The sequence below is a fragment of the Lepidochelys kempii genome, chromosome 3 (assembly GCF_965140265.1).
Source record: "Lepidochelys kempii isolate rLepKem1 chromosome 3, rLepKem1.hap2, whole genome shotgun sequence".
Lineage (NCBI taxonomy): Eukaryota > Metazoa > Chordata > Testudines > Cheloniidae > Lepidochelys > Lepidochelys kempii.
In genome coordinates this window covers 122,060,454-122,076,824 of record NC_133258.1, presented here as the reverse complement: position 1 = coordinate 122,076,824, position 16,371 = coordinate 122,060,454, and the positions used below count along the sequence as shown (strand labels likewise).

Sequence of the window (16,371 nt, the reverse complement as noted above, 5' to 3'; positions counted from 1 at the left end):
ACCTTTTGGGTTTCACCCATTACACTTTATAACATTGGCCACAAGCAGTCAGAACTAGGACACTTCCCATGCTTTGTGATAAACTGTACTGATTAAACTTTTAAAATATTCTTTAATCTGACTGGTTATTTGTTTTTATTTATTCTTGTACACAACAAAAGTGACCTGTAAGAAGGAGATGGAATGGACAAATGAGGAAAGTACAGAGCATTATAAGATTTCAAGTAGTACAGTTATTACTATGTTCGCCATTAAAATTCTGTACTTGTTCTTGTGACAAAAACTGTAATAAGAACAGAAAATAGCACACTATTAATTCATTCTCATGACAATGATTATAACTAGTATAGAAAATAATGGAAACAAGCAGTTCTCATTATGATCTTAAGCTTGTAATCTTGTGGTAGTTCTTGTCTGGGTGGGTGGGAGGGAGGGAATTGACTGTTTGGGGCATTAACTCACTCTGCTTTCAGAGGAGTATACAGTGTGTTTTGTTAGCAGATGACACATCCTTTGCCTTTTTGGGAGGAGGTACTTGAATAGAAGGCTTGCTCTCTGACAGTTGTATCTGGGCCTCAGCCGCTGTAGTGTCTGAACCAAGGAGCAAAAGCTAAAAGATTGTCTTTAAATTAAAAAGGTGGGGAGTGCTGCAAAAAGTTATCATCTGCTGGTTGATGGTTTTCTATAAAGAAATCTCTATTACAATAACTTGAGAGTGCTTCCTGTTTGAGTTAATAATCATATTTTGGGCTGAGGCCAACGGCTCGGTGAACAGGAAGCACCCTTGAGTTATCGTTTGGCTGAACATTTTAATTAAGTATTCATATTTTAAATGGAAGATGAAAAAGATCTGTCAAGATGCTGACAGGTAATTTTTTAAAACTGGAAAACTAATTTGGCACTTCCTTCCCCCACTTCCCTTCTATCACTTCCCATCCTCCGTTCATTTCATCCCTCACCCTCACACCTTATTTCCTTTTCCAAACTCCTCTCCTTTCTTACATGTCAGCAAGGCTACTGTCCCTAGAGTAACTGCTCTGCAGTATATTTTCAAAGTGACTTGGAAGGAGGGTCTGGGATAGTCTTCCAATGGAAAAACAGTGTGCATGACAGACACAGTCCCTTCTCGAATTCTGTCGAGTGCAAGGGACTGTGCATGAAGCAGCATCCCTTAGGATAATGCATCATACTTTTCTCCTCCTGGCTCTCTTTAGGGTGGCTAGCCTCCCAGGAGGTGCAAAGAGGGACCAGTTCTTGTTCTTAGGGGAGCTCAAGGGATGATAGTTGTGACTTGCTTTGCATTGAGGGAGACTTCTGCTCCTCCTTGTATATTTATGCCCAGGCTAACTGTCACAGGCTAGCCCACAGGCTGAAGCTTTCCAGATGCAGACCTGGCCCTTTGCCCAAGCAGTCCTTGATTCAATGGCAAAAAACTACTACATTAATGCAGAGTTAAGGTTGCTTGGTGATATGTAGTCCCCTTCCAGAATGTTGAGTTGAGCAAAACTCAAACTTCTGAAAATCAGGCAATGCAGAGTTAAGGCCATGCAACTTTAACTCTGCCCTATGTGAGCAGTGCCCCAATATGCCCCATTCACACATACCTTTACTCTGCCAACCTCAGTTGCCGAAATGTACAAGCTCTTCATCTTCTTTTACAACCCATTCACTCTCATGCACAGGATTCTGTCTCAAAGAGCCTTATTGATTTCAAGACAAATTTTTAAAAAGGGGGAGGTGGAGGATGAGCGAGACAGTGAAAGCTAAGTGCTTTTTTATGTACACATCTTCCTGGTTCTGGTTCTCTAGGTAATCATTCATGTTTGGACATTCAGTGTATAGATTTTTAAAAATATGTATTGGTTAGATGTTTAAGTGAGTAAAGTCAAGCAAGAGGGATGGAGAGGCGGATTGGAAGTATGCATGGGAGGCCAATCAGAAGAAGTGAGTGTTGAAGGATTTGTAGATGAAGAGAGGGGATAAATCTCACAAGGATCTGGGAGGGCATTCCAGGAAAAGGGAACAATATTTAAGAAGCAGGCTGTATTCAGTGAGGTGCAGTCTTTCTGAGTCAGAAGTGTTTAAAATGGTGAACGTTACTGAGATAGTCTTTGAAGAGGTGTACCAGTCCTTCCTATAAGCTTTGTTCCCACTAATGTTATTCCTGGAGCAGTCCCAAGGCAGCAGGTACTTTTTTTTTTTTAAATGTTGAACCTCTTGATCTTCCTTGTGCAGAGGCATAAACCTACTTGAGTTCCTTGTATAATAGTGGTTCTGTGTTTTTTCCAGTATGTGGGAGGATCCTTGCTCTCTGAAGTGCCATGTGTGTTCACAGCCCTTCGATACTTCTCCAAAAGGACTTTTCACGTTATATTGCTGCTCTCACCTTCTTTGCTCTCCTCATGCTCCAGCTGCTGACTGACATCATGATGTGATCCAAGATGATTCTTGATCTGTCTTCTTCAATCATGTCAGTCATCCTTTGCTTCCATTGATTCAGGTCTTTTCCTCTTCTGTTCAAAAAAGCCATTGTGGTGATTTAAAATCCTACATAAAGGAACATGTACTGATCTTGTCTCAGAATGGGACTGATTTGTCAGTTACTCTGCATTATTGATGGTATGTTGCCCAGCAGGGAGAGTGCTATCTGGACAACACTCTGCTCACACTGATGGATTATGGAGAAGTTTATTCTCCACCCGATATGGTAGCAATATCTCTTGTCAGATAGCAGCAACAACAGCATCACCCTCTCTGTGACACAGAATCATAGAATATCAGGGTTGGAAGGGACCTCAGGTGGTCATCTAGTCCAACCCCCTGCTCAAAGCAGGACCAATCCCCAACTAAATCATCCCAGCCAGGGCTTTCTCAAGCCTGACCTTAAAAACCTCTAAGGAAGGAGATTCCACCATCTCCCTAGGTAACGCATTCCAGTGTTTCGCCACCCTCCTAGTGAAAAAGTTTTTCCTAATATCCAACCTAAACCTCCCCCACTGCAATTTGAGACCATTACTCCTCCTTCTGTCCTCTGGTACCACTGAGAACAGTCTAGAGCCATCCGCTTTGGAACCCCCTTTCAGGTAGGTGAAAGCAGCTATCAAATCCCCTCCTCATTCTTCTCTTCTGCAGACTAAATAATTCCAGTTCCCTCAGCCTCTCCTCATAAATCATGTGCTCCAGCCCCCTAATCATTTTTGTTGCCCTTCGCTGGACTCTTTCCAATTTTTTCCGCATCCTTGTTGTAGTGTGGGCCCCAAAACACAGTACTCCTGACGAGGCCTCACCAATGTCGAATAGAGGGGAATGATCACGTCCCTCAGTCTGCTGGCAATGCTCCTACTTGTACAGCCCAAAATGCAGTTAGCCTTTTTGGCAACAAGGGCACACTGTTGACTCATATCCAGCTTCTCGTCCACTGTAACCCCTGGGTCCTTTTCTCCAGAACTGCTGCCTAGCCGCTTGGTCCCTAGTCTGTAGCAGTGCATGGGATTCTTCCGTCCTAAGTGCAGGACTCTGCACTTGTCCTTGTTGAACCTCATCAGATTTCTTTTGGTCCATCCTCTAATTTGTCTAGGTCCCTCTGTATCCTATCCCTACCTTCTAGCGTATCTACCACTCCTCCCAGTTTAGTGTCAGAAATCATGAAAGGGATTCAGGATGTCATCTCTACATTTGTTAGGTGCTGCTTTGGCATTTCCCCCCACCCCCAGGCCTGTAAAAAGGTTTTATAGCTATGGTGTGCCACTGTATCTGTACTAGCATATGTAATGTGGGATTCCACCCCACCACCTGTGTCATCTGATGGCAGGGAAGACCACTGTGCTTCTGCAGCTCTTCAGAATGGTGCTGTTCCACACAGGCCCAAAGTGGTCAGTTTTTACAGGCAGTGGTGATCATCATTCCCACATATTCATCGCATATACAGAAACTTCACAGCTGAGTTACTTGCAACTGTGTCAGATCAGGGTCTATGCAAAGACCTGACATCACGCGCACTTGTCTTTATTTACCTATCCCTCACTTTTGTATTCTGGTTTCTTATTGTAGGGCTCTTTATAAGTGCTGGTATTCTGGCACTGGTCTCTGTTAGATAAAAGAACATAAAATGGGGTCCTGGTCTGTACCTAGGGCTCTTGGTGTTACAATAATATGAATAATAATAATAATAATGATAAAATTGGGAGGAAAACACATTGTTGCAAATATAAAATAGCACGAACTCTGTAAACAGATGAAAGAGAAGAAAGTAGGTCACATTTCAGGCCTGATATCCTTGGCAATGCCTCTTTAAGTTAACAGCTGTGGATCAGAATACATGTTTTTCTACAAGACCACAGCCAGCAAATTTAGGCTTGCACACAGATGTCTCGAGCTGTTCATAACCTTCACTTTATGACTTGTGATGTGTCACATGGCAAGTGATTAAACACATGAAAACAGATAATTTTATTATTTTAACATGATTAAAATGTTTGTATTATGTTATGTATATAAATATGTATTGTAACTGTTTTGCTGTCATATTCTGACTTTTTGTAGCTTTGTAGTGCATTGGCTAGAGAGAGAAAAGCAGAGTAGTTAGGTATACAGGGGAAAATATAAAAAGAAAAGGAGTACTTGTGGCACCTTAGAGACTAACCAATTTATTTGAGCATAAGCTTTCATGAGCTACACAAAAGCTTATGCTCAAATAAATTGGTTAGTCTCTAAGGTGCCACAAGTACTCCTTTTCTTTTTGCGAATACAGACTAACACGGCTGTTACAGGGGAAAATATGTTATACTGGTGCCTGAGTTCCCATAAAAGATGTTCCCTTCAGTCTAACAATGTGTTGCTCACTGAGATTTCTTTTTCTTGCTCTCTTTATCATTGTCCTTATCTTGTAAGGTCTTGGCTCCCACTTCATGTGTCTAGCACAGGTGTAAGTTCCTACTTGTCTGCATTGTTGCTCACAGGTTGCTGTCTGCAGCTCCTGGGTCACTGAGTCTGCTTTAATGCTTGCTTCTTGACTTTAGTGTTTACTGTACATGTAATAGGAGATCATTCACGTGCAGCAATGATTCGTTTCTGTTATCTCTATCTGCTGCCAAGCATTAAGTTGTTGGAACATTAAAAACAATTTGATTATTTTAAAATATATCTTTTGTTTCACTGGAGGTATACGGAATTGTTTTTCTTGGTAAGAAAAGTTTGTAATTTACATTTGCTTATCTACTATTGATGGCTCTATAAGAAACTTTAGATAGATTCACTCATTCAAGTAGTCTTGAATGGTTTAAATCTTGGATTTGTGGATTATATGTGATCGTATGAAAGGTCAGACTGTATAATCTTTGCATGAGTAAAAGGATTATATTAGTTTTTCTATACAGTTCCAAGAGAAAGCTATGATGAGTGGAGCATTTGTTTTATTTAAGCTTTTAATTACTCTGTTCTTTTATAGGCACAGAGTTAAGATTGTTTGGGTGCTGGTTATAGAGAATATTTCTTGTTAATGACTGTCTGTGTGAATGAAATGGGTGTTTTAGGGTAGTGTCAGAATTGTATATGTAGCCATAGCTTGTGATTTCCAATAATTCTGTTTTTTAAAAACAGGTATTTTAGTAATTGTCTTTTCTTGAATGGTACTTATATGTAAGTTAACAAAGTTTGTTTTGGAGCAGTATATGGGGATCCATTTATCAATAAAAATGATTTTATGGTATTTATATGGAAAGCCTTTGAAGGTAGAAGAACACTGCCAAAATAAAATAAAAGAATCAATTAGAAACTCACGAGCATCTTATAAATATACCACTTGTGGGTGGGGATAAATGTTATGATGTAGTGATGTGCCTTCAGACTTATTTATTACAAAGCAATGAATCCCACATGGCCATTTTTGCTTCACTGAGCGTAATCCCAGAAAGTCAGCCATATAGACATCTGCTGCTTTTTTTTTATTATTTGGTTAAGATTTTGATACAGCAGTGAGAAAAAATCAACTGTCACCTAAAAATGACCCCCAGGGATTTTCACAGATTCTATCAACATGTTTTGTTTTTTCCCCACAAATTTCTACTGGCTTTATCTATATCCCCTTGCTCCATATCAGCTACTCGCTTTCTTCTTCTTCTTCTTAAGGGACTGATAGATGGGGTGTGCTGTTTAACCATAATTCACACAGTCCTTTCTAAAGCTGAAGGATAAGGACTAATAGGGAAAAAAAACTTTTAGCCCAAGGTTTTCATAAGGTGGCAGTGAAAGATGCTTCATTTACTGTTGTGTCTGCAAATAATTCCTTATGCTAAGTAGCTCCTCACATTCATAGATAATGCACTGACTTTTAGTACATTAATAACACCTGTCATGAGATTTTGGGATATACTAGAACAATTTATTTCCCAGTGGGGGTCTTATCTAAACAAGATCAGTCTTCATATCTTTCTCCATTTAGCTGGGATTCTATAGCAATGTATCTGGTATTATCTGTGTCTTGCTGTTGCTCAGTTTGTGTGTGTGTGCAGGGGGAGGGATATATAGAGCAGACAACAGCTGCGACATGATTACTGTTGTGCCACAGAGTATTTCCATACTAAGCAGAAACCATTTTATGTTAAATCTCTTCTCTGTTTCCTTGGAGTAAATGCAGAGTGCTAACGTAATGCAAAGGAACCATGCAACCTTAGCGCAATAACAAGTATGATGTATTATGGATTTTTTCAATGTTCAGTGTTAGATTTTCCTTTTTAAAAAGAGATGATATTCCTAATAGGTGGACAGAGAGGTCGTGTGATGGGGCACTCAACCCACACTAGTCCCGGAGGAGTTAATATAGGCAAGAAAGGTCAATTAGTCACAGTCTGCACCTGGAGGGGAGCTAGGATGCAATGAGGCTTAATTGAGAAATAAGCTCACCTGGGCAAAAACAGCTGGGGCTTCTATAAAGCCAGGGAACTGGCAGCAGGGAAGGAGGACAAGTAGTCAGGGGCCTGCAGTCACACTACCTGATTAGGGTTGCCCACTTTCTACTCTCAGAAAACCAAACACCCTTGTCCTGCCCCACCCCTCCTCTGAAGCCTCGCCTCCTGATCACTCCATTCCCCTCCACTGTTGCTTGCTCTCCCCACCTTCACTCACTCGCTCATTTTCATTGGTCTAGCTCAGGGGGTTGGTCTGTGGGAGGGGGTGAGGGCTCCGGGAGGGGCCAGAAATGAGGAGTTCAGGGTGCGGGAGGGGGCTCTAGGCAGAGGGTTGGGATGCAGGAGGAGGTGAGGGCTCCAGGTGCAGGCTCTGGGGTGGGGCCAGGGATGGGGGTTTGGCATGCAGGAGGGTGCTCCAGGCTGAGACCGAGAGGTTTGGAGGGTGGGAGGGGGATCAGGGCAGGAGCAGGGCTTGGAACACGGGGGGGGGGGGGGCTGCAGGCTCCAGGCAGCACTAACCTCAGGCAGCTTCCAGAAGCAGCAACATGTCCACCCTCTGGCTCCTACACAAAGGCATGGCCAGGCGGCTCTGCATGCTGCCCTGGCTGCAGGTGCCGACCCTGCAGCTCCCATTGGTTGTGATTATCAGTCAGTGGGAGCTGTGGAGCTGGTGCTTGGGGTGGGGACAGAGTGTTCCACCCCCTAGTTACACCTATGTGTAGGAGCTGGAGGAGGGACATGCCGCTGCTTCCAGGAGCCATATGGAGCCATGGTAGGCAGGGAGCCTGCCTTAGCCCTGTCGCGCCGCCAACCAGACTTGTGATGGCCCGGTCAGCAGTGCTGACTGGAGCTGCCAGGGTCCCTTTTTGACTGGGCGTTTCAGTCAAAAATCGGACACCTGGCAACCCTATACCTGATACAAGGGAGCGGGAGGAGGAGGCATCTGTAATAGGTAGAATGGGAAGCAGTCGAGGGAAAGAGCAGTAAGGACTGTGCAAGTGAAGATCTGAGGTGCTGAGTTGAGGGTCCTGGATTGGAACCCAGGATAGAAGGTGGGCCCAGGTTCCCCTACAAGGGGCATCCAATTTGGGGACTGTTAGAGACAGTATGAAGGGAGACTTTGATAATAGCGTAGGATGGGGTGGAATTTCCCTGTGACTTGGGCAGAGGGTTAAGCCATGAAAAGGAAAGCACACCGCTTTAGGAGTATGAGAGAGGCCATGGAGTGAGTGAGTGAGATGATGGGCTGAGCAGCCTCAGGAAGGGGCATTAGACCATGTGGCGAGTTAATCCCCAGACGGGGCAGTAAGAGGCGCTAGAGTGGTAAGAGGCATGTTATCCCAGGCTGTTAGGAATATCTTTTGTGTAGGTTGTTTTCATAAAGTTGTAACTCAGCCCAACTACTGAATACCTTCTAAGAAATATATTATTTCAGATTTACATTATTGATATTAGAAAACACTTTTATTTCACACATCCCACTGACCTCACTTTGGGTTTTATATGTCAGAGGAATTTTGTTTGGGGAATAAATGAACAAAAACTAAGAGAACTACATATGTTTTTAGTGAAATCTCCAATTTCAGTGTGGACAATGAAACATTTGAAAATGGAATAATAAAGGATTTATTTTCATTAATACCCTAACAGAGTTCCTTTTCCCCCTTCTACAGACCAAGAGGATAAAATTAGGAGGTATCAGTAATTTAGGAAATAGGTTTAAGGCCAAGAAGCCTCATTACAATATGTTCTAATTTTTCCTGCTTCTTAAGCTAAGTCAGCGTTCTACCTTAGGGTGAAGCCTCATTTAATCAGACACAAAGGCAGTTGTAGGGGTTATTCTAAAGGAGCATTCAGTATATTCACCACTTTACAAATGTTTGTATGTGTTTTCTTTCTGGAGAATTGTTTGATTTAAAGGCAGTTATGAACAGCACAATTCAAGGGAACGAGATTATGGCACCATAGGTAATTTACACAAGTAACTGACTAGTTTACATACATAATACAGTTCTCAAAAAGAAAAGGAGTACTTGTGGCACCTTAGAGACTAACCAATTTATTTGAGCATGAGCTTTCGTGAGCTACAGCTCACTTCATCGGATGTAGCTCACGAAAGCTTATTGCTCAAATAAATTGGTTAGTCTCTAAGGTGCCACAAGTACTCCTTTTCTTTTTGCGAATACAGACTAACACGGCTGTTACTCTGAAACCTATAATACAGTTCTGTTAGTTGAAATTTTGTTGACGTTTCATAGAAAAAGTAAGAATTGCACAAATGTTGTATTGCCTTCAGAGATCATATACAGGATACATTTTCCACTGTTTACATTTGTGGACTGATTTTTAGATGCTTCTCTAATTTTGGACTCCCCATGTAGATCTCTCACACACATACCATCCACCTTCCCTCTGAAGCCTGGGGAAGTGAGTTGCAGGTCCAGGGATCCTCCGCCTAACTTGGAAAACACTCAGGTACCACAGTAGTGGCCACCAGCAGCAAACACCCTAAAAGGGAAAGATCCCCAATGGCCCAGGATGGGAAGCTTCCAGGGGTGGGAATCTTGCCTCATCCTCCTTCCCGGAGAGAAAGTCTCTGAGATATCTACCTCACCTGCAAATTTAGCGGGGTAGTAAAGGTGTCCCTGTGACAGAATAAGGACCTGATAGGTGCTCCTCTAGCTCTCCCTATTTATCTTGGGACTAGGCAGAGATAGAGGAGCACGGATCAGCTCCTCATTCTGGCTGGCAGCTGTCTTTGTATCATTATTATTTATTATATTCAGAACAGCAAGTGGGCAACTAATAAGGTATTAGTATGGGAGAGGTTTTATTTAATTCAGTTTTTAAGCTGCTTTACTCAATGAAATCCTTTAAAACACAGAGCAAAGCTACCAATACACTACCATGAATTCTACAGTGTATGTGACTCTGAAGCTTATTTTCAAGAAAGATTAAACGTTTATATACAGCATCTGAAATTATTATTGATTACATTTTGCAGTTGTATACCCACTTTGAGGACATGGGGATTTAGTGTTTCAGTGTTAGATGTGGGGTTTCAAACGATCTTGTGGCAAAAATTATAGACGCTATGGAGGTGTTGCCAACTCTTGCAATTTTTATCACAAGTGTCATAATATTTGATGGGGTTTCTTTTTAAGCCCCAGCTCCTGGGGTCAGGGGAATAATTGAAAGTCTTACCTTTTATTTTTTTAAAGTATGTTTCTAGTCCTTATAGTTGAAGAGGAAAGCTTGAAAATGTGTCCCAAGTACACCAAAAAAGCTTAAAAAAATACAACAAACCACCAAAAAAACCCAACAACCCCCAACAAACCAACCCAGAAGGCAAATAAAAAGAACAATTTTTTCATGATTTGCATGGTAATCTCATGGTTTTGAGGGCCTGACTCTTGATTTTTGAATGCTTGGGGTGGGCAATAATGCTACGGTGCCAAAGACAGGCAAGAAGTAGTGCACAACCCCTATGTAGGGAATAACTTTATCAAAGGATATAGCTGCTAACACAGTTTCAAGGTAACTGCACCTGTATTCTCCCCTCTGTAGTCAACTCCAGAAGTGCCTAGTCAGGTCTCAGATCTCCAGCCATCAGCTGTCTCTGGACAGGGACCCTTGTCCCACTTTCTTCTGACCGGGGTGGAGTTAAAGCTGCACAATTCCCTGCCTTACACTGTGATATTCCCAGCAAGACAGTCTGCATAACCGCCGGTGCCTGTGTATTGCTTTCTTTCCAAAGGCCATGGACAGTGTTTTTTACCAGCCATTACTGCTCTTTCTAAGCAAACACATTTTTATTATGGGAATAGCATTGCAGAAGAAACCAAGAAAAAACAATAAGTCCCTATATGCATGCTAAAATCTTACCAGAGGTCACCTGTCAGTCTTCAGTGGCCCTACTAAGCCAATGTCTTTCCAGCCCTTCCCGAAGGTTTGAGGCTCCCATGGAGAAGAAGGTCCTGTCCATTTGCTGGATCAGAAAGAAGGCCACAAATGAGTTCAAGCTCATCCTTTTATATCAAACCCTTTCTTTGTTTCCTAGCCTCTGGAAAACGCAGCCTCAACCAGTATATGCAAACTACCCCATGGGGGAGAACTTCTCTGGAGTTGTTTAGTCTCAGTGACTTGCCTTATAATCACCCACTCCTGTTGTTTCATTCGTAGAGTTGCTCCCATGGAATGGAATACAATCATATATAAATCATTCATAAATTTTAATACAGTTGTCTCCAAAGTCACTGCATAGGCTTGCAAAATCTGTCACAGTTGTTACTTCAGAATTGACAATGAAGGTAGATCCACCAAAAGGTGTCTTTAGTTAATTTATGCTAGTAGTCTCAGAACTTTCTTCCTGCCATTCAGAAGACTATTGTTAGTGATTTCTGTGGTTATATATATGGATAGTGATTTTCTTTAATTTATATCTTGCTGTAGAAAATTTTAATTGTAAGATATTCTGGCTATAGTCTGTATGGAAGTCATAATGTATGATTTATTGTTTCTGCTGTTATATACATTTTCGGGTGCCCATCCCAGAAGTGTCTGGGCAATAAAAACAAAATTATATTATAATTTTTCAAAAGCACGTTCAAGATGTTAACTCCTGGAATGCTGATCCACACTCCAATGTTTGAGTCCTGGAAGGGGCACTGGGAGTGGTTCTGATTAGACCACGGTGTTCCCTGCCCTGCTGGTGCAGCAGCTATGTTTGCTGCTTGTGCCGTTTCTGGGGCTGGCCCCACCACTGGGAGAAGCTGCTACTTCTAAATTGTCCTGAGTGCTCTCCCTCTGCACCTCCATAGGTATTCTGTCTGCCTCTGAACTCTGCATGCAGAATTCTTCTAGTCATTGTCACTAGTGCAGTGCCCTTGCTATCACGTGGCAGTGGCCAGTAATGCTACTACAAGACCGGCCCTCTTTTTCGGGGTGTGAGGGCAGGGTATAAACTCTTTCAGATACTTTCTTTAGCCTACCTCTCAGATTATCCCTCTATAATCCCATTTCCTCTCCCGCCCCTTCTCTACACTAGCCTCTTGGCTCTCCTATACATGATCTTACCCTGTTTGTGAGAGAGTCTTCTGGAGTGTCTGCTCATTTGAGCAGCTATCTTTATTTGTTTTTCTTTGCCTATTTGATCCTTCACCTTCCTTCAAATTTCCAGTGGAAGTCTATCTCATCTCCCTTGCCTCTGACCAATTTTTATCTACTTTAAATCTCTTCAAAATGCCATGCTGGCATATGGTTCTATACAGCCAGATATTAATAAGTCGGTAACTGAATTTTTAAACTGGAATATTTTGGAGTAGTTGGTCTAGACAATATTGGGTACAATAACATAGCATTGCATTGTTTTGGATATTTTTGACAGAAGTCCTGTGCTGGTGTTCCAGTGCTTGCATCGCCATGTCATTTGCCTAGACTGCTTCCATTTATACTGTGTGACTCTGCTGAATGATCGCAAATTCATCCATGACCCTGTGCTTGGCTACTCTCTCCCATGTGTTGGTAAGTTTGGGGTTTTTTTGTTTGTTGTTTTTAATTCTGCTTGCCCGAACATGCAGAAAAATACTGTTGATTTCAAATCAGATGATGAGGTTTTGTGCATGTTATTTTTTAAATATATCTATGGAATTATAATGTGTATTAGTAGTTGTTTCATCTGCTGGAAAATATGTTTGTTATTGAAATGGCCCTTCTTGCTTTGCATGTGAACTGGGTTTGGAGTATTAACGTGATTCTAAAGGGCATTTCTTTTATGAGCAAGTGCATAAGTTTTTCACATTAGTGTGTCATCATCCTAAAGCTAACGGATGATCACAATAGGCTGTAGTCAAAAATAAATAAATAAATCTTTGATGTCTTCTACATCTCTTCTTTTGAGTCAAATAAGTTAACTTTCTTGACCTATCTTCAAGTGCTAATAAGAAAAGTACTGTAATAAGAATTTCAAATAGCTTTCTGATTGATGAAGTTATCTCTACTAATTGCCACTACATAGAATGAAATACAGATGATCCAAGGAATGTGTTATGTTATCAACTGTACCTGACTAGGAAGTGAAGTTTGGCTTATGTAGAATAAGATGATTTATGTTGAATCTCAAAGATCTGTTTTGGCAGATCAGAGACAAGAAGTTGAATCTATCACATTGTCACATAGAGAGTAAGGCTCTTACAAAGTTGCTGTGTAGGACTTCACTAGAATTTATTTTGTAAATTACCTTCCCTTCACTTTACAAGCTGCAAGTAAAATGGATTTGCATTGGCTGTTAGAGTGAATAGCTAATACATTTCATATCAACAGATGGAAGAATAATTGCGGATATTTCTTAAGAGAGTGACATTCTACGTCAGGGCATGCATCAAAGATACTAAATCTACAAGAATTAAAAACAATTCAGATTGTCTATATTTTCAGCTGCTTTTAATTATTTCAACAGCATCTTAGCAATGGCCACAAGTTTACATTTCATGACCGTGCATATGCTGCTTTTGTTTTTTAGCCAAGTCTCATTTTATACATGGTAACCTCATCTGCTATTGCATAACAGGCTTCCCTTTCTTCACCCCCAAATAAATAACAGATCTAGTGCAGTTTTGTTAAGATGATTTGTTCTCCCCCCAGTGTTCCTTCCTTGGTTTTTACCATGATGATGTCTGGATATTCAATATTACTCTGTCCCCCTGCCTCCTTCCCCCTACAAATTAATCAGTTCCCTGCCCACATACAAATTAATCAGTTATTTTTCCTCTTCCTCTCTGAGTACATCAGTTCCCTTCCCAGTTCTTCCATTTGCACCCCAAATTAATCATTTACCTCAGTAGCAGCTCTTCAAAGCTGTAGCAGCCAGCTCAGCCCTTTCCCTCAGTCAGACTTCTTACTCCCGTAGCACTTCCCCAGATTCAGCCCTGATGTTCTCACCTGATGGCTCTTCACCTCTGCTCCTAGCTGCATCATTGTACGTATGTATGTATTTGATTGCTGTTATACCCACAATGTGCTAGGCACTTCCCACACATCTTGCAGCACCAATTTCTCAGTCCAGGGGTTCTGCTCTACTTGTTCCCTTGCTTTGAGAGGGCACCAGTAAATCTGTGATTTTTGTCCCCTACCTGGAGATAAGGGGCTAAGTATATTCTGCTCCTTCTCTAGGTGTGGGGTGGGTACTGCTAGAGCTGAGTGGTAGGAGGGATCTGGGGGAAGGCATGGGAGGAAGATGCACAGAGGTAGAGTACAAGTGCTCAGGGCCTTGCCTCAGCTGGCTAAGGGGCAAGGGGGGAACAGGCTTTGTCTAAAGTAGTGGGAGCCTGAAAGATTCAGTGGGAGCAGTGACAGCTCTGCTGCCCAACTGAGGCAGCATGCATATAGCTCCCCTACAGGCCTGATAGTATAATAATAGCTGCTGGGCTCCCACCAGTCCTCAACCACTGTATTGGTTACACTCTTTTTACTGTTCTAAAGATACTCTTCATGACAGTATTACCAACCGTAAGGTCTCAAAAATCATAACTCAGAATCCAAAAATCATGAGATTAATAATAATAATAATAATTAATAATATATTATTTTTCTTTTTCTTCCCTTGTTGGTTTTTGAGACTTCGGGATGTACTAAGGTCATATTTTCAAGCTTTTCTCTGTAACCATGAAGGCTAGTGTTTTATCTTTTGCTTTTGACCCCAAAAAATAGTAGAAATGAACCATATAGGCACAGCTGGACCCTAAATACCTGTGTTTAATAAATATGCACAAACATGGAAGGCCTAGCTACATACGCATTGCTTCCCTGGCTGGCTCTGGTGGCTTCTATTACACAAAACATAGTGAGCACCACTAGAGTGCTCATAAACTATTTAAAGGTATATTAGCCTATTCCTTCACACTACAACTAGAAACTTACTTAAAAAAACAAACAAACCACAACCCTGGAAACTGAGATTCTCATATAATTGCATGACTCTATGAACTGGGAATTCAAGAATAACATCACATATCTTGGGACTCGTAATAGAATCATGGGAGTTGACAGCCCTGCAAAAGGTCTAGAACTATACAGGGTTTTTTAATGAAACTTTGGATTCTATAGAAGCTGGTCGTATTAGTCCTACTTGCCCAGGAAAACTCCCTAGTCAACCTGTACAAATAGAATTTAGAGCCTCTTCATCTCCAAATCATAAACCCAATCTGAGCCCCAGGTGGGGATTTTCAGAAGCGCTTAGGCATCTAGCTCCAATTTTTAAGTGCTTAAATACCTTTTAAAATCTGGGCCTTGGTGACTGACTACCTCTTTCCTCTTATAGATAGTCCATCAGAACAGAGTGCCAAAACTGTGGGGCAATGTTGGAAAACATGCTGTTAGCTGCTGTTTCTTTGAGCAATGCAGACTTCAGCCACTAGAGCTGTCAATCCAGTACCTTTCACCAACTGTAAATTCAAGTAGAAAAGTACAGAACAGTAACCTTTGATGTTGATTTCCAAACATCATGGCAGTGCTTATTAAACAATACACTATTGTATACATTTCACATTTAATCTTTAGGAAAATATAGATATGTTTGACTCAACTTTTTCTAGCTTGCATCTGTGAAGACCCAGAAATTATTTCCTCTCAAGTAAAACAGGTGCCATTGTGCACACTAATAGATTATTATTTATCTACTTTATCAACTCAATATTTGTCCACTTCTGACTACCAGGATTTAACCCAACACAAAAAGCTAGATCTGAAATTCATCGAAGTTTAGAGTATTGTGATCTGAGGTTTGGTTTGGGCTGATCTCTAATAGGAATATGGAACTAACCCACTTTTAGTGTAATGAGACCAATATTGTGATAAGATAAACAGCTATTAAGTGCACACAAACAAATACTTTTTTATAAAGGTCAAATCCTTATACTGTGTCATTGCACACATATTTTAAAAGTAACAATTTCACTCTCTAGACATATTTATGGTATTGTATATGGGAAACATTAATGTCACAGCTTCACTCTTCTCTAAGTATTATTTCAGTTGTCCACTTTCAAATAAAAATGGAATTACTTAAAATTTACTTCATTTATCTAAAGCATGCCCTAGAACTGTAAAGTTGGGCTTAGTCTTGTAATTAAGCTTATTTAGGTTGTTTGCATGTGCAAATTAGTTCCCTTCATTGCAGGGTTTTTGAAAAATATTGGTAACATAATGAACATAGCCTGAAGTTTCCATTAACATTTGACTCACTGTTCTGATTTTTATCTGGGAAATACACAGACATAGCAGATTTTTAATATCTTTTATTGAATCAATCTAGAGGTCAAAATACCACACACAATAAAATAAAAATAAATAGCAGCAATTGCATCAAAGGATCACTGTGACTGACAAGATCAGTGTTACCATATTCGCATAATAATTTGAGTAGGCAAAGATCTATGGCATAGATTTTCGATGAACAGTGCTTCTCAGA

The 16,371-nt window shown here is 41.0% G+C and overlaps 1 protein-coding gene across 2 annotated transcripts in view; it reads left to right on the top strand.

Annotated features, from left to right (window-relative positions):
- PRKN (parkin RBR E3 ubiquitin protein ligase) overlaps positions 1-16,371 on the top strand; it is a 1,259,259-nt gene that overhangs the window by 830,431 nt on the left and 412,457 nt on the right. For both annotated transcript variants that reach the window (XM_073337855.1, XM_073337854.1), the window contains one exon: positions 12,292-12,428. In XM_073337855.1, the coding sequence (XP_073193956.1) occupies positions 12,292-12,428 (137 nt within the window). The remainder of the gene's footprint in view (positions 1-12,291; positions 12,429-16,371) is intronic.